An 18,408-nucleotide genomic window follows, 5' to 3' on the forward strand; every position below is an offset into this window, starting at 1 on the left:
GGGCGTGGTCATTACATCAAGAAGTATTCCAGGAGATTGTGAGTCGCTGGGTGCTCCCAGATGTGGACCTAATGGCGTCCAGGTACAACTGTCAGGTTCCGAGGTTTTGTTCTCGGACCAGAGACCCATCTGCTTGGGAAATAGATGCCATGATGATTCCGTGGCACTTTCACCTGGTTTACATATTTCCCCCGTTTCCTATGATTCCATGGGTGCTGAGAAGTGAGGTATCAACATGTGCAAGCAATTCTGATTGCACCAGATTGGCCCAAGAGGTTGTGGTACTCCGACATCTTGAGATTGTCAGCGTCAGTCGTGGCCTCTTCTTCTTCGACAGGATCTTCTAAGACAAGGACCATTTCTGCACCAGGACCTAGCTCGGCTCAGTTTGACGGCCTGGCTTATGAAACTACTTATTGAAGAATAAAGGATTTTCAGATGACGTTATACAGACTATGCTCAGAGCTCGTAAACCGGTGTCTGCTGCAAATTATCATTGAGTCTGAAAAATTTACATCAGGTGGTGTGAACGCCAGGAGGTTCACACCTCTAGATTTAAGGTGTCTAGACTACTAGACTTCCTCCAGGACAGTTTATCAAAGGGTTTAGGATTACAGTCTTTCAAAGTACAACTTTCTGCTTTGTCTATTTTCTATCACCAGGATAGGACGAAAGAGAAAAGGGGATTTTTGTAAGAAATTACGTTCAAGCCCCTTTCTCTGAGTCCATCCTGGTGACACGCCGATCCCTCCCTTACGCTCAGTAAGTCATACCGTTTATGTGTTGTCATGCTATGGTAATATGATGTGCATATAATATGTCGGGCATTGTACAGAGTTATGTATCCTAGTGTGCTTTAGAAAATTAACTGAAGCATCATGGGATTCAGAAGGGAGGAGCCTGTGTCAAAGACTTCAGCATAGGTGCCTTGGCTCCTGTGGACCCTCCTACATCCCAAGGTTAGCCGTGTCACCAGGATGTACTCAGAGAAAGGGTGTTCCAACGGTAAGTTCTTACAAAAATCCTCTTTTTACTTTTAATCACAAACTGTGTTCAAAAAGATCCCTGGTAATGAGAAACATTTTAATATCCTATCTTGGGCATAGATCCATATTCCAGCAGTCTGCAGTTTTTATTCCAGGAATTGAGAATTGGAAGGTGCACTTTCTAAATCCCCAATCTGTTCATCCAGGAAAATGGTCTCTGCATCCGGAGGTCTTAAACAGCCTGGTTATAAAATAGGGTCAGCCAGAAATAGATCTAATGGATTCTCAGTTCAATATCCAGACATTTAAACCACTAAATTGAATGGTATTGAAGCCAAGATTTAAAGAATTTCCCTATGATCAGACTATGATGTAAGCCACCAAGAAAGTCTCTTTATATATGTATCATAGTCTGGAAGAATTTTGTTTTATGGTGTAGCAGATATATCTTCATCTTTCTCATACCAGAGAGTCCCTTTCTTCACTCCAGGCAAACACAAGGGTTTTCCAAGAATTTTAACTGGTTACCAAACTCTTTAAGAAAACTCTGACCTGTTAACAAAAACTGCTTTTAGTTGTGAATAAGAGGATGTTCTCCAGAATAAAAGGGTTTGATTACAGAAACACTCCTGTGGTGTATTGTGGCAATGCCCTGATGGTCACGCAAAACATCTGACGAGGATCACTGTCAGCAGCATCTGCTCGGTGAAATTCCAGTGCCTGTGGATCGGGGGATGTATGGGCCCCTTTACTCTGAACAATCCTTTTTTGTTTATTTTCCAGCATTTGGGAGCGAATGGTAAATTGCCATATGCTCCCATACATTACTTATTCTATTCTATAGGTGTGTATTTAGCTTAACTTAGTGTTTTGGAAAGTGCCAGTAATAAGCACTAGGCTCTCTGAGCAGCAGGGTCCTAGTGTTTTTCTGGTTGATGGTCACATGATCTGCTTTAATTTTCTCAATGTGTTTGCAATTTGTATAAGAAAATTAGGAAATGTTCATACAGTCTTTCACTAGTAAATGTTCTGTTATTGGGCAGTATTCAGTGACGATTTTCGGCATGTGCAGCGAGTTTAGGATTCGCTGCACATTCCCCGTGTTCTGGAGGGCTGGAGCATTCGCGACCAGCCCTCCCTGTCGCCCTGTTCAACGCCACAATGGCTCGCTGCCCCTGACGGCGAATTTTAACACCTTCGGCAAATGCCACAGGGAGTCTCCCTGCCTGCACCGGAATGAGTGGGGGGGGGGGCCCTCCCCGGAACACAAGCAGCACAAGCTTCCCCCCGGGAGAGCTGGCAGGGGACGCGGGTAGGGAGCCGCTTCACTGCTCCCGCTCTCGCATATGTAATATTACACCAAATTTAAAAAAAACTAAAAACTATATTTTAAAAGACAAGATTCCAGTTCACCTTAAAAAGATGGTAATTGCTACACTGTGAAGCACAGCGAAACTCACGCTGAAAGCAATTCGCCATGCTAACATTGAATACACTCACTGTGAATCACAGTGGAAAAACAGCCCATTGGAAAACAGCAGCGAATTGCCCATCATTCACTGTTCGCCGTTGGCGAATTTTGAGTGTTGAATAGGGCAAATTACTTCTTCCAGTAAAAAGAATTCGCCAGGGAGCACGAAAATAGGACACATTGGCCGTAAAAAGTGGCGAATCAGCGTAATTGAATCTAATACGGCCCATTGTAGCTATGTCACTATTTAATTATTATTATTATTATTAACAGTTTCTTATATAGCGCATACATATTCTGCAGCGCTTTATAGAGAATATTTGAACATTCTCATCAGTCCCTGCCAAGTGGAGCTTACAATCTATATTCCCTACCACATGTGTGTACACACACACACAGATCTTCTAGGGTTAATTCTATTGGAAGCCAATTAGCCTACCAGTATATTTTTGGATTGTGGGAGGAAACCAGAGTACCCGGAGGAAACCCACGCAGGTACGGGGAGAATATACAAACTCCGCACAGTTAGGGCCAAGGTGGGAATTGAACCCATGACCTCAGTGCTGTAAAGCAGTAATGCTAACCATTACACCAATTATTTTGTTCCATTTTTCTTCTTGGGTAGCTTTGACCATTATCGGGCTAGTCATTGACATTTCTAATTCTACCCATACACTTATGCGATCGGATTCGATGCGATGTCCATCAAATCCGATAGCATCTTATGGTCCAAGTAAGTGCCCATTTTCAGCACCCAATGTCGCACTCCATCTTGCGATGGCACGTGGGGTGCTGACAGTGCAGCGGAGTAGCATAGCACTATGAGGTAGCACTAGCGGGCATCTGGGGTTAGCTCAGCGGCAGAATTTGAAAAAAATTTAAACACTGGGCGGTCCTCTGATTGGCTGAGAGAACTCCGTCAGTCAATCAGAAGGCTACCCAGTATTTCAAACAATTCTGCCACCAGCTAGCGCTCCTTCACAGCGCTAAACTACACAGACCAGCAGCGGTCCCTCCAGCCCCCTCTCCCCAAACCCGCCGTCGCCAAAAGCATTCTCTCCGACCCTCACCTGCAGATTGCATTCAATCGATCGTATGCGTTTAAAAACCACGTGATCGCTACTGCAATTCGATTAGATGATATGAACATATTATCTGTGCATCACTTTGAATGGTCCCTAAAATATGCATACAATCATTAGATTTATTGTACAGATGTGGTTGAAATCGAAAGATTGCATGCAATATGTCAAAAGTGTATGGACAGCATAAGATTGTGCCTATAAAAGAAGTAGATCAGTGTCCCACAAAACATTGGCTTAGGGGGGTATTCAATCTCGGGCTGTTTCTGTCCGATCCGACAGTAACTCCACAGTCAAAATTCAATGTTCTGACTGTGAAGTGTTGAAAAGTTTGTGGATCGCTGAAAATGGCCACGGATTGTCGAAAAACAGCCGGTAATTAGACCCTCCAAAGCAGTTTCCGACAAAACAAATTCGACTTTAAAAAGAGTTAGATCTCACTGCTTTTAATGCTGTCTGTAATGCCAGCATTGAATAGATGAGTGCCGCTATTTCCGCCGGCGTAAATAGTGGTACAGATTAAATACCCCCCTTAGAGTTTGATCTGTGAGAAACCATGTCGGATTATTTTTTTTTGGGGGGGGGGGGGGTTCAGCAAGGTGAACATTTACAACAAACTTTTGTTTTGGTGTAGATGCGACCATAAAGCAAACACCCCTGCTATGCTATTTACAGAGGCAATTTCTGCTCTTGAAGTATCCTGCAATTTTACTAATTATCAAACTGTTCTATCTGTACTCAGTCACATGCCTTAAATAATATACTGGAATGTCATGAAGCTGTGTGTATACCGTAATATCTTTTAAAAGACCCTTTTGTACTTCATTGTTGTATGAGTGTTTTGTGTTTTTCCTTTCTGACATACAGTACATTTTGTGATCTTTACTGATTTTGGATGCATTTACTTTCAGGCTATTGTACATGTAAATGGTGAAGACAAAGTGGTTCATGGACTATACGCTTGTGGTGAAGCTGCATCCGCATCAGTACATGGTGCCAATCGCCTTGGTGCAAATTCTCTCCTAGATCTGGTTGTTTTTGGGCGTGCGTGTGCTCTTAGCATAGCTGAGTCCTGTAAACCTGGTAAGTGTAGAATGGTGTTTTGTTTTTTATTACTTTCTCCATTCACCTTGTATGAATCCCATTGGCATTGACTAGTTGCCTGGAATAAAACCTTTGGGTTACAGTGGGAAAAACACATGCACAATTGAACATACTCCTTAATCTTTGTTTATGCAAGTAATCAATTGATAACTAGTGTAATGGTTAAAACACACCTACCAAATAATAATGCAGATTGTTCTCAGTGGAAACCCATTGTGTTCTCTTCGACCCTGTTTACTTATAAATGTCACAGGATTTATTTTTTTGCAAGCTTAATTGAAATCTGTAAATTCCTGCAAATACTATATTTGCATTTATGAAAGGTCATTGCGTGTGCACAAATACTGGCAAGTTAAGGAAAGACAAGAATCTGAAACCTCTGAAAATGCAAAAACCATGAAATCAAGAAACCTACAGGAAGTTATTTTTAAAACGTGAAAAATTGCAATATCAAGCAGATAATTGTCCAAAGACCACACACTGTAGTTTCATGCAATAGTATGCAGTTTATTTTAAGTATGGGTCGCAGCTTAGAGGTTGGATATATTTTTTGAAAGGTGCAGTATGGAGATTGAAACACCTTGCGCTGCTTAGTAGATATATTGCTCTGAGAATGTACCCCCTGAACAAAAAATACTGGACACCGTAAGATCAAATTATTTTTATAAATTCCTTAATATGAGAAGCAATGCACATTAAAAATATTACACAATACAGTAATGAAAAATAAAAAACTAAATAATGTACCAATAAAATGTAACAATCATGTTTGCATATGGAACTCTGTGTATATAAATAGTTAATTTAAATATCAATTGATGTTAGTAATTTGTTAGAGGCAGGTTGCTGAGCCAAGCGGGTTAGTAGAGTAGATAAAGCCAATAGCATATATATATATTTATATCCCATTAGCGTGTAGGCAGACCACGCAAAAAACAGTCTGTTGGGCAATAATGCCGTCTGTAGCATTAATTGTTGACTGCTGTAATATATGGTTCTCTCACCCTCCGTAACAAGTGTGGTGGCTGTTGGAGGACGGGGAGCCTGATGGACCTGTGGCTCGACCCACTGGGTAGCAGTTGATGTCCCGTATCAATGGCTCAGCTGGTTTGCAATGAAGCGGGGAGATTTCTCCACCCGCCGGAATTAGCAGAAGTAGCCGGGTATGTTTGCCTGCCGGAATGAAGAGGAGCCAGTGGTTCACCGTTCACACTGGAGCTGCTGTCTGTCTGTGGCGTCTCATGTATCGGGAGACGCGGGCAAACAGCTGAGGGAGTAGGTGCTGTATCCACAGAGAATGCAAACGTGATGACGTGGCGGAAGTGACGTATGTCAACGCGTTTTGTTTCTATGGTTACCAGGGCTTCCTTTGGTGGTGCTATTTAAAGGCTGGAGTGCTCCTAACAATCAATCAATCAATTACTTGAAGTACATAATTAGTTAAACAGGTGTGTCCAGTATTTGAATCAAAATTTATACATAAAATATAAGTAACAGTTTCATAAATTTATTTACTATCCTGGTAATTATAGATTATTGCAAGTGTCTGAAGTTTTAAGTGGATATGGAAAAAAGATTGGTTTCATTTCACAATATCATTAGACAAATAATTGCCAATCAATATCTCAGTATATGTAGTAGTTGTTCGTTTGAGACAAAAAGGGAGGAATTAAATTGCAGAGCTTATATTCGGGAGGAGAGAGATTAAAGTGAATAGTATAATATGACCCCATAATATGTCTCTACAGACTCAGGAACAGCCTTCATCCCGGTGTCTAGACCTGCAACCGTTCTGGGCTGTATGTAAATTAGGCTATAGCGCTCCCTGGTACATACCAGAGCATGGGTCCTCAAACTGCGGCCCTCCAGATGTTGTGAAACTACAATTCCCAGCATGCCTTGCCACAGTTTTGCTATAAGGGAGTGTTAAAACTGTGGCAAGACATGCTGGGATTTGTAGTTTCACAACATCTGGAGGGCCGCAGTTTGAGGACCCATGTACCAGAGCGTTGTTGTTCGCCTCTGGCAGCTTTTTCCTCTAATACTGTCTCTCCTGTCCAGTCTTTCTATCTGGGTTTCTTACTGTACTATAGAAGTGTAATTCTAAACGTACACAATCTGCTGAGGGTACACTGGTGTGCGAAAAATGCACCCCTGATCCTCCTCCTTCTACCTCCCAGCAGCCCTCCCCCTGCGTGGGCATTACAGCTCACTGAGGTGATGTCACACCTGTCCTCTGAGATTTCAGACTCACAGAGGGACAGAGAATCCTCTAGATCACAGCAGCGTGAGTTCGCTTTAGCTGTGGAGGGTTCAACTAAGGCCTTGGCCCCAGAGCCCATACGGCTCACTACACGTGACTCTCAGCCCCCAGTGCTAAAAAGACTGCTCACGCAGGTCTTAGACACTGACAGAGATGAGGATATGCCTGACCTAGAGGAAGGGGAATATGCCTAGAGGTGGATGTGCAACAAGATTTGCCACCACAGCAGCCGGACCAGGGTGTGCAAGGTTTGGATGACCTCATTGATATGGTAAAACTTGCCCTGGATATCGATGAGGGGGCATCTGCTCCCAGTCGCTCCTCCCTTTTTGGTAAAAACACAAAACAAACGGCCTCGTTTTGCAGGCTTGGAAAACCCCCGATAGGAAATTTCACATTTTCGGGAGACTATTGTCTTCATACCCCTTGTCTGCTGAAGGCAGAAAGCTGGCAGAGACACCCCCCGTAGTTGACCCTTCAAAAAAGACGGTTCTCCCAGTGCCGGGGGCTACTACTCTGAGACACTTCAGACCGTAAGCTTGAGCTTACACTTAAGTCTATTTATACTGCGGCAGGGGTAGTACAGCGTCCGGCTCAGGTCGGATGCTGGGTGAACAAGGCCATCGGGGTTTGGGCCTCTCAGATGGTTACGCATCTGAAGCAGGGAGGTGACGTTTATGTCCTGGTGCAGTTGGCAGAACACATATCTGAGGCTTCAACATATATGGTGGAGGCCTCTAATGATGTTTGCATCTTAGGTGCCCACATCTCTGCACTCTCAATATCAGCACGCCGATCACTCTGGCTCCGCCAGTGGCAGGCTGATGCAGAGTCCAAGCGGGCAGTGGAAGCTCTCCATTTCACAGGCGAGGTCCTGTTGGGGCCTGAGTTAGACAAGTGGATATCACAGGCCACTGGAGGTAAATCCACATTCCTTCCATCCACTGCCCCCCCCCCCCTCCTTCTACTCGTAGAACCTTTCAAGGGACATCGTTTCAGAGGTCGTTCCAGAGGTGATGCTGCCTCCCACAGAGGCTCCCGTGGTCGTGGCAGAGGTGCTTCCTCTTCCACCCAAGAGGCCAAGGCCTCCACTAAGCCCTCAGCATGACGGGCTTCAGGCCCACCTGTTGTTATTAGTAGGTCTCTGAACTGCATATCTAGCTGCTTCCTAAAAAATCTTTTCCCCTCACATAAGGGAGATTCTTTCACTTATTATCTTTAGTGTCTAGGTGCATACTTACTAAATTCCCCTTACATCTTGTTTCTACAACTTGGATAGCTTGGGTGTTTGTAATAGCTAGTGTCACAATTGATTAGCAACCACAAGGCTGTACCAAAGAAAACAGCCAGACACTAGACTGGTAACTATATTGCAACATTAGGTACTTATGTATTATCTGGACTCCCATGTTAAATGCACCCCATTTTTTCATACCCCTACTATCCAACTACGCATGGAGTTGATTTTATATAGTGTGGCGAGCCACCGTGCCCGAAGCGTGGTGAGCGTAGCGAGCCCCGCAAGGGGACGCGGTCTCATAAGAAAAACGGGAGTCCAGATATTACATAAGTACCCAACATTATTATACATTTTTGATCTTTGTGTTGCCAACTGTAGTACTGTATCTAAGTGTACACTTTCAGAATCATTATAAGTGAGGCAATATCATACTGGAAGCATACTAGATATTCCCTCACAAGGTGATATTTTCGCCAGCTTGCTATCATCAAAACGTAGCTCATCTGTTCTAAATTATACAGAAGCAGAGAACTACATTATAGATATTAACAGTATTTTTGACTGTTATATATTTTTTAATATTTCTTTGTCCTGTCTAGGAGATATACTTTAATGGATGTATGTAGAGTTGTCTTTGTCTTGATAGTTGGCTCCTTATATTTTAATTGAATCATAATAAAAGTTTATTTTTTTTACATAAAAACATTATACAAATAATAAGTTGTGCCCCTAAAAAAGAGAGTTCTTTTCTGTCCTTCCTTCTTGCATTATTACACTCTCTAGGGAGCACCTCCACCTTCATAATTTATAGATACGGTAGCATCTATTATATTTTCTCTACTGTGGAACCTTACATTTTGACACATACTAATTGTTGTGTAATAAACAGTGATACTTGTGCATAGACAAAATCTCCATTTCCCCTTTCCCCTGGTAATACCACCTGGGGGACCCCAAGGTGGGAGCGCGTCTTCAGGATTACAAGCACGTGTGGCTGCAGTCTTGTCAAGATGCATGGGTTCGAGATCTGATAGCCTTGGGCTACAAGATCCACTTTCAAAAACCACCTCACTGCCGTTTTTAACAGGTTTGCCAGTTTCAAAACAAAAAAGCCTGCTCCTAACCGCGGCCATTTCAAAACTGGTATCTGCGGGGATGGTGATCCTGCTCCTGGAAGAACAAAGGACCTTGGGATTTTATTCCAGCCTTTTGGTTCCAAAACCAGACGGATCGGCGCGACCTATCCTTAACTTGAAAGATCTAAATCCTTACCTACAACCGGTCAAGTTCAGGATGGAGTCTGTGCAATCGGTGATTGCTTGATTGGAGGAGGGCGAGTTTTTGGTGTCACTCGACATCATGGACCCCTACCTCCACATACCGATTTGTCCTCCACATCAGGCGTTCCTTCGGTTCGCGGTCCGCAACCAACACTGGCAGTTTCAGGCCTCTCCTCTGCCCCCGCGTCTTCACCAAAGTCATGGCGGTGATGACGGAGATTCTGCGGAACCACGGTGTGACAGCAATACCGTATTTAGACAACCTTCTGCTGAAGGCTCCGTCCAGGGAGGCCCTGTTGGAAAACATCGCCCTGACTCAGAGTACTCTCATTCATCACGGATGGATACTCAATTTTCAGAAGTCCCAGCTTCAGCCGTCTCAACGGCTACAATTTCTGGGAATGGTCTTGGATACTACACTCTCTCCAGGCCTTAATATGCCTAGTGCTTCTGACCAGGCAGTTGACGGTCCTCCCATGCACCAGGCTACTGGGTAAGATGGTTGCCTCCTTCAAGGCAATCCAATACGGTCGATTTCGATCAAGACCGTTCCAGCATTGCCTTCTACGACAGTGGTTAGGCTCTCACCTGCACCTTCACCACAGGATACGGTTGTCAGTGCGGGCATGGCACTCTCTCCTGTGGTGGCTGTATCCTTCCAACCTCAGGGAGGGAAAGAGATTCGCCATCTGGAATTGGAGACTACTCACCACGGACGCGAGTCTTCACGGTTGGGGAGCAGTCACCCTGGATCAACCAGTACCAGGGCCGTTAGACTCCACAGGAGGCTCTCCTCTCCATCAATGTATTGGAGTTAAGAGCAGTATACAATGCTCTCCTGCAGGCTCACCATCTCCTTCAGGGTCACCCCATCAGGGTGCAGTCCGACAATTCCACAGCCGTAGCCTACATCAACAAGCAGGGCGGCACGTGCAGTCGCGCAGCCATGAAAGAAGTGAGTCTGATCCTGCTGTATGCTCAGGATCACGCGCTAGCCATTTTGTCCGTCTTCATTCCTGCTGTGGGCAATTGTGAGGCTGAATTCGCCAGGACGTACACCAAGGAGAGTGGTGCCTCAACACCCAGGTCTTTCAATGCCTGGTTCACAGGTGGGGGTGTTCTCAAGTGGATCTCATGGTGTCTCGCCACAATTATCAGCTACCCCGGTACTTCGCTCGGACGAGGGATCCACAGGCAGTGGGTGTGGATGCTCTGGTGGCCCCTTGGCCGTTCCACTTTGTATACATATTTCCTCCTTTCCCACTGTTACCCCGGGTGCTGCAGAGAATTCGGAGAGAGGAGGTCACGGTACTCCTGATAGCTCTGGATTGGCTGTGCAGGTCGTGGTACACCAGCCTCACGTCTCTACTGATCAAAGAACCTTGGCTCCTGCCTCTTCAGGAAGATCTTCTCAGTCAAGGGCCTTTCGTCTTTCCAGACTTAAGTCGGCTTCATTTGACGGCGTGGCTGCTGAAAGATCCATCCTGAGGCAGGCAGGAATCCCACGGTCGGTGATACCTACCATGATGAAGGTCAGGAAAGAAGTCACCTCCAAGCATTACCACCGTATCTGGCGATCTTACGTGTCTTGGTGTGAGGGACATGGAGTTTCCACCACTCTTTTCAAAAAGGGCCAGACTTCTTCTTTTCCTGCAGGCCGGCTTAGCTGCAGGGTTACATCTGTCTACCCTGAAGGTACAAGTGTCGGCGTTATCCTTCTTTTTTAAAAGAAGTTGGCTCTTTTGCCTAAGGTACATACCTTCTTTCAAGGAGAATTGTGGCTGCAACCTCCTTTTCGTCCACTTACAGCTCCATGGGACTTGGATCTCGTTCTAAGCTTCTTGCGGTGTTTGAACCTCTAGAAGAGGTGGACCTTAAGTACCTTACATGGAAGACGGTGCTCCTCCTGGCCCTGGCATCGGCCAGGCGAGTCTCGGATTTGGGGGCTCTGTCATGCAGACCTCCGTTTTTGGTCTTCCATGCCGACAGGGCAGAACTTAGCACCAGCTGCTCCTTTTTGCCAAAGGTGGTATTGGCTTACCACATAAATCAGCCGATTGTGGTGCCGGCCTTCCAAGACTTATCCCCTGAGGACATTACTCTATACTTGGTCAGGGCTGAGGATTTATGTATCTAGAACGGCATCTCTGAGGAAGTCGGATGCTTAATTTGTTACGAATGATCCGGTAAGGCGGGGCTGGCCAGCCTCCAAACAGACGTTGTCTCGATGGATCCACCTGACTATCCGTCAGGCCTATGTCGCAAAGGCTCAACGCCCACCTGTTTCCATTACGACGCATTCTACATGCTCGGTGGGACCCTTTTGGGCGGCTACCAGAGGGGTCTCTATTCAGCAGCTCTCTAGAGCTGCCACCTGGTCTGGTCATCAGACTTTTTTGTTCGGTTCTACTGATTTTGACACCTTTGCGGCGCCAGCTTCACAGTTTGGACGCTCGGTGTTACGGGGGTCTCAGCGCCATCCCACCCTTGTAGGGAGCTCTGGGACGTCCCCACTGTTACTCCAGTGACAGCTAGTGGATAAAGGAGAAAACAGGGATTTTGTACTTACCATAAATCCTTTTCTCCGAGTCCACAGGTGTCACTGGACACCCGCCTCGACGCTGTTCCTTCTATTGTTAGGAATTCCTGCCTTAAAACTTTTTACAGTTTAATTTGCCAGGTACTTCTTGGAACTGCCTGCTATGTTATTTGTGTGGCATGTTTGGTTCAGTGTTCTCACTGTTCACTTTCATTTTCAATCTTTTCTGGTTGATTGTGCTTGTGTGTTATACTAACCCCCTCTGGAAAGCGTGTTCTTTCTTCCAGCTCCATTCGGACACATCCTTGTGACTGCCTAGGTGGGGGAGTAGAAGGGGAGGAGTTGGCCACACTCTATTATATTTAAAGTGCCCATGCTCCCTGTGGTCACCGTTCTATCCCCAATGTTACTCCAGTGACACCTGTGGACTCGGAGAAAAGGATTTACGGTAAGTACAAAATCCCTGTTTTTTGTTATTATCTAATTTGTTAGTTTTGTTTAAAAGTACTATTAGATACATCTATTGTATATGTCTTTACCCTAAATTAATGGGGTCATATTATACTATTCACTTTAATCTCTCTCCTCCCGAATATAAGCTCTGCAATATAAATCCTCCCTTTTTGTCTCAAACGAACAACTACTACATAAATTGAGATACTGATTATTTGTCTAATGATATTGTGAAATGAAACCAATCTATTACTTATATTTTAAGTATAAATTTGATTAAAATACTGGACACACCTGTTAAACTAATTATGTACTTTAAGTAATTGATTTTGTTAGAAGCACTCCAGCCTTTAAATAGCACCACCAAAGATAGCCCATAATCGTCTTGAGAACTTTCTGGTAACCATAGAAACGAAACGCGTTGACATACGTCACTTCCGCCACACATCATCATGTTTGCATTCTCCGTGGATACAGTGCCTACTCCCTCTGCTGTTTGGCCCGCGTCTCCCGATACATGAGACGCCACAGCCAGCCAGCAGCTCCAGTGTGAACGGTGAACCACTGGCCCCTCTTCATTCCGGCAGGCACACATACCCGGCTACTTCTGCTGATTCCGGCGGGTGGAGACAACTCCCCGCTTCATTGCAAACCAGCTGAGCCATTGATTCGGGACATCAACTGCCACCCAGCGGGTCGAACCACAGGTCCATCAGGCTCCCCGTCCTCCAACAGCCACCACACTTGTTACGGAGGGTGAGAGAACCATATATTACAGCCGTCAACAATTTATGCTACAGACTGCATTATTGCCCAACAGCGTGCGTGGTCTGCCTACACACTAATGGGCTATATATATATATATATATATATATATATATATATATATATATATATATATATATATATATATATATATATATATATATATATATATATATATATATATATATATACTACTGGCTTTATCTACTCTACTAACCCGCTTGGCTCAGCAACCTGCCTCTAACAAATTAGTAACATCAATTGATATTTAAATTAACTATTTCTATACACGGAGTTCCATATGCAAACATGATTGTTACATTTTATTGGTGCATTATTTAGTTTTTTTATTTTTCATTACTGTATTAAGTGTAATATCTTTAATGTGCATTGCTTCTCATATTAATTAATGAATTTATAAAAATAATTTTATATTACGGCGTGTCCAGTATACTTTTTGTTCAGGGGTACATTCTCAGAGCAATATATCTACTAAGCAGAGCAAGGTTTTTCAATCCCCATACCTTCCTCTAGTCTAAGTTCCCGTAAACTCATTAACACCTGCAGCTAGTGGATTATTATTATTTTTTTTTTTGCTAAAAATAAAATTTTTCTAGATACAAGCGCTGGAATCTGTAGCTTGTGAGCAGTCCCCAAAAGATTGCCCACGTCCTGCAGAACACCACCCCCCCCTCCCCTTCCATATTTTTTTGAAACCCATTCCATCACTGGCAATATGGTCGCAATAGGAGTGAGGTCAGGACCATTCCAGCACCAGAAAGGTTTAAAACTTCTGGACTGCCCAGAGACAGCCCTGGCTCCTCCCTCCTATACCCCGCATCCTAGGCTAGCTTACTTTCAGTTTTAGTTGTGCTGGCAGGAGCCAACACGCATTTGAAAGGGCTGCTATAATAGCAGCATAAACTTTGTTTTATTTTAATTTTTTTTCTGATTTTACACTGACCGGAGTCAGTGACAGAGCAGCAGCGCCGGGGGTCTTTTAGACCCCTGCACTGCGCTCCATCACCCGGGACCCGGCAGCCAAACACCACCCACGTGGCTCCCACAGTGGAGGTGTTCGGCTGGCTCTGAAGCACTGAGGAGCACAGCCGCGACGGGGACCGGGACATCATCGGTGAGCACCGCTTACAGGTAACGCGCTCCCCACTGGGAGCGCGCGCATGTGCGCATTTTTAATGGCGGCTGAGCAGCTCAGCGAGGGGGATCGCCGGGCTGCACTAGCAAGCGGCAGAACCGCCGCCTCTCGTAGTGTTGTGCACTCTGTCCCGCTGGACCACCAGGGAGACTTTGAGTGTGGGCAGTGGCGTCGGTAAGGCGGGGCCGCCCGGCAAGCGCCGGATCCCCGCCATTTTACCGGCGCCACATGAGTCATAAAATCCCGGTGGCCATTTGCTAGTAGGGGGAGGGAGCCTCTCCTCACACAGCCCCTCCCCCGGAGACAGGAGCTAGGATGTACCCACGGGGTTTCCAGCCCTGATCTCTTCCTGCCTGCCTGCTGCATAGTGATAGAGGGACATGGAGAGCACTTTGCCAGTCCGGGGTCCACCTCTTCACAGCCAGGCCATTTGGGCAAATCTCCCCTGTACCTCTCCTACTGGAGCACAGGGTACAGTACTTTATGCTCCTGCCGGCCTTTGTGCTTTGCGGAGCTCAGTGCCATTTTATTATTATTTGCATTGTGCTATGTCTCATCACTGCATGTCAGAAGTATAGGTGTTAGCTGTACCAGTTTAGCTGCCTCTTGGACAATCTTAGAGGACAGCGATAGTGACACAGGGACTCCTATATATATATATATATATACGCCTGGGCATATGAGTATAGCCTAATGGCGCGGCTACCCTTTCAAAAAGGGACACCATTGTAAGGACGGAGCTGGTCAGGAGGGAAGCTTACCGCAGGGTTTGCTCCCAGAGACCATGGCACTTTCCCAGCTATCACGCGGTTCTGGCGGTCATTTTAACATAAAAAAACTTGCCGCCATTGCACGCTGCTGGAGGCTCCTGACTGCTAATGCTGAGGGGCTTTTTTCTTGAAAAATACTTATATTTTACCTTACACGTGGCAATATGTCTAACTCTGATACCACTCGTGAAAGTACATCTGCATTCAGTCTTAGCCAAGAACTGTCCAATAGACAGTCCAATTTTCAAAAATGTATGGAGTCTTTGTTAAATACAGACATTTCACAGATTAACACCTCTAAAGAGGACTGGCTTAACGACTTACAATTATTAAAATTTGCGCTTATCAAACAATCAAAAACTTTCTGGAATAAGATGACTTTTGAAAGTTATCTTAAACAAAACATCACACCACGTGGCCTGAGACCGCGCGTCTTTCCATCATTTGAGCTAGCAGATGATACCCTTAGATCAGACTGGGAGAAAACCCTTACTAGATGCTCACTGGAACTCATTGGGATCTTGGTTAAACATGATCAAATTATGTTGGAGAGACACTCGGCTGAGATCTCTCGACTGAGTAATAAACTCAAAGAATTTGAAGGTCTCGATAAGTTCCAGAAAACTTATCAAAAGTTTAAAATGGAGATAGAAAATATGGAAAAAGAGGTGATAAGCAGAAAGAAAAATAAACTGCAGAGAGATATCGAGGATTTCAGATCAAATAGGGTATATAAATGGCATACTTCTCATAATAAAAGACCACCATCAGCTAACCCTTTGAATTACAGCACATCAGATATAGATTCATCCGAAAATGAGACAGCATCGGATACTGGCAGTAGACACTCACACAGGAATTTTTTAGGGATCAGTCCCAGAGATACGAGAGATCGTCTAGGCTGGGACACCGCAGGACAAGGAGGGGGAAGAAGAAAAAAAAGAGAGCCACAAGAGAGTGGAGAGAGGATCCGAGAGATTATCAGAGATACCGGAAATAACACCTGATTCCGATGCTCTTAAAATCATAAATCTCTCAGACCACACTCACCAATATACAGATCCAAGTTTTACAAAGAGGGCTCTCTTTCTCCCCAACCTGTTCATTTAACCGTTTTGAGATTGAAAAAGATCTTAATTTGTTCGCGAGGAAATTGCTCCTTAAAAAATTCTATTGTACAAAAACCAACACAAGTGAAATGCCTATGGATGACACACAGAATTCTGCTGGGTATGAGACCGAGCCATCTCCTTCCTTGTTTTCAAAAGAAGATGAACTAGCATTGAGTATTCTTGAGGAATTAGAGACAGGAGTCCCCTCTGAAACTTCGAGTACCAATGCAGAGGAACAAGAAGAGAACCGGTTATTAAAACTAAAGAAGAAATCCAAATTTTATCCGAACTTCCAAATTTGCCCTGTGGTAAAAACCTTTATAGATGTGGTCAGCCAAGACCTTGACGAGTTGGAATCCTCCAAACCTATCTTTCAACATCAGAATAATATGGATAAAGAGGAAAGGGCAGCACTTAATGAAATTAAAAAGTGGGAAGACATCGTCATCAAACCGTCGGATAAAGGCGGCAATGTCGTCCTATGGTCAAGGACACTCTATGTGAAAGAACTAGACAGACAGCTCAATGACATTACATGTTATAAGAAATTGATGTTTAACCCCACCCAGGATTTCTTGGAAATCTACACAAGAATTATTAAGGAAGCAACTGGCTCAGGCGTCTTAACCAAAAGGCAGTCAGAATTTTTACAGGTTACTGAAGTGAGGATCCCTACCCTGTACCTCCTCCCCAAGGTCCATAAGAATGACAAGGTACCACCTGGCCGGCCTATAGTGTCGGGCATAGGCAGTTTGACTGAAAGAGCCAGTCAGTTTGTTGATGCCTACCTCCGTGAATATGTCCTCACTTTACCATCTTATGTGAGGGACACAATGGAGGTACTCAACAAACTCCAGGACATCACTGTCAATCAGAACACATGGATCATAACCTGTGATGTGGAGAGTCTTTATACTAGCATCCACCAACAGTATGGGCTCGAAGCAATCAGGTACTTTCTCAAAATGGGCAAAGAAGACAACCTTCACGAACTCCTAATTCAACTATTACGCTTTGTTTTAACAAAAAACTATTTTGTTTGTAATGAGAACTTCTACCTCCAGGTACGGGGGACTGCGATGGGGAGCACTTGTGCCCCCACGTATGCTAACCTGTACCTGGGGGTGGTGGGAGCGTGAAGTTGTTTTCTGTGAGGAGAATGAGAAGTATACAGACCACGTCCTTTTGTGGGTGCGCTATATAGATGATCTCTTTATCCTATGGGAAGGAGATAAGGATCTATTTATAGAAATGATGGGAATTCTTAACAAGAATGATCTGAATTTACATCTCACCTTTGACATCAGCAAAAAGGCGGTTAATTACCTGGACCTACACATCACTATTGAGGACGACGGCTCAATATCCACCGATCTCTTCAGAAAAGAGACAGCGACCAACTCTTTACTCCATCACACCAGTTCACATTTTCCTCCCGTCATTAAGGGGCTCCCCAAAGGAGAGTTTCTGAGGACCAAGAGAAATTGCTCTAGTGACCTCACTTACAAAAAGAGAGCAAAAGAACTCAGCTCCCGCCTCGAAGATAGAGGTTATAGTAAGAGAGGAATCAAGAGAGCATATAATGAAGCCAACTCGTATCAGAGGGACAGACTATTGATACCCAATACTCATAAAACTAGCAAGACTGAAGAACCAGTTTGCTTCATTGGATCCTTTTGTCAGGAATGGAAACAGATACAGAGCATCCTGAATAGACATATGTATATCCTTAAGACTGATCAAGATCTGGCTGGGATACTTGACGATCGAATCCAACTCAGTTGGCGCAGGAGCAAAAATCTCAGAGACATTCTGGTACAGAGCCATCTGGATAAAATCAATAAATCCATTCCACTAAGGGCAGGCTCCTATAAATGTGGCTCATGTAAAGCCTGCTCAGTCATGGCTCAGACACATGAGTTCACAGATACATTTCAGCATACATGGAAGATCAATCATTACATTAACTGTAATACAACAGGAGTTGTGTATCATTTAAAATGCCCCTGTAATAAGAGTTATATAGGGAAGACGATCAGACCACTCAAAAAAAGGATCCTGGAGCACCTGTTGAGCATTAAAAATGCAGAAAAGGATAAAAAAAGCTATGAAAATCCTTACTCCGGTCGCCCGACATTTTTACAGATACCACCAAAGTAAGACCACTGGCTTAAAAGCATATGGTAT

At 44.4% G+C, this 18,408-nt stretch overlaps 1 protein-coding gene across 2 annotated transcripts in view; it reads left to right on the top strand.

The window, feature by feature from the left end:
- The window catches only part of SDHA (succinate dehydrogenase complex flavoprotein subunit A), a 215,279-nt gene that overhangs the window by 150,165 nt on the left and 46,706 nt on the right, over positions 1-18,408 (top strand). For both annotated transcript variants that reach the window (XM_083188330.1, XM_083188328.1), the window contains exon 10: positions 4,451-4,622. In XM_083188330.1, the coding sequence (XP_083044456.1) occupies positions 4,451-4,622 (172 nt within the window). The remainder of the gene's footprint in view (positions 1-4,450; positions 4,623-18,408) is intronic.

The sequence above is a fragment of the Crinia signifera genome, chromosome 5, assembly GCF_055691185.1.
Source record: "Crinia signifera chromosome 5, ASM5569118v1, whole genome shotgun sequence".
Lineage (NCBI taxonomy): Eukaryota > Metazoa > Chordata > Amphibia > Anura > Myobatrachidae > Crinia > Crinia signifera.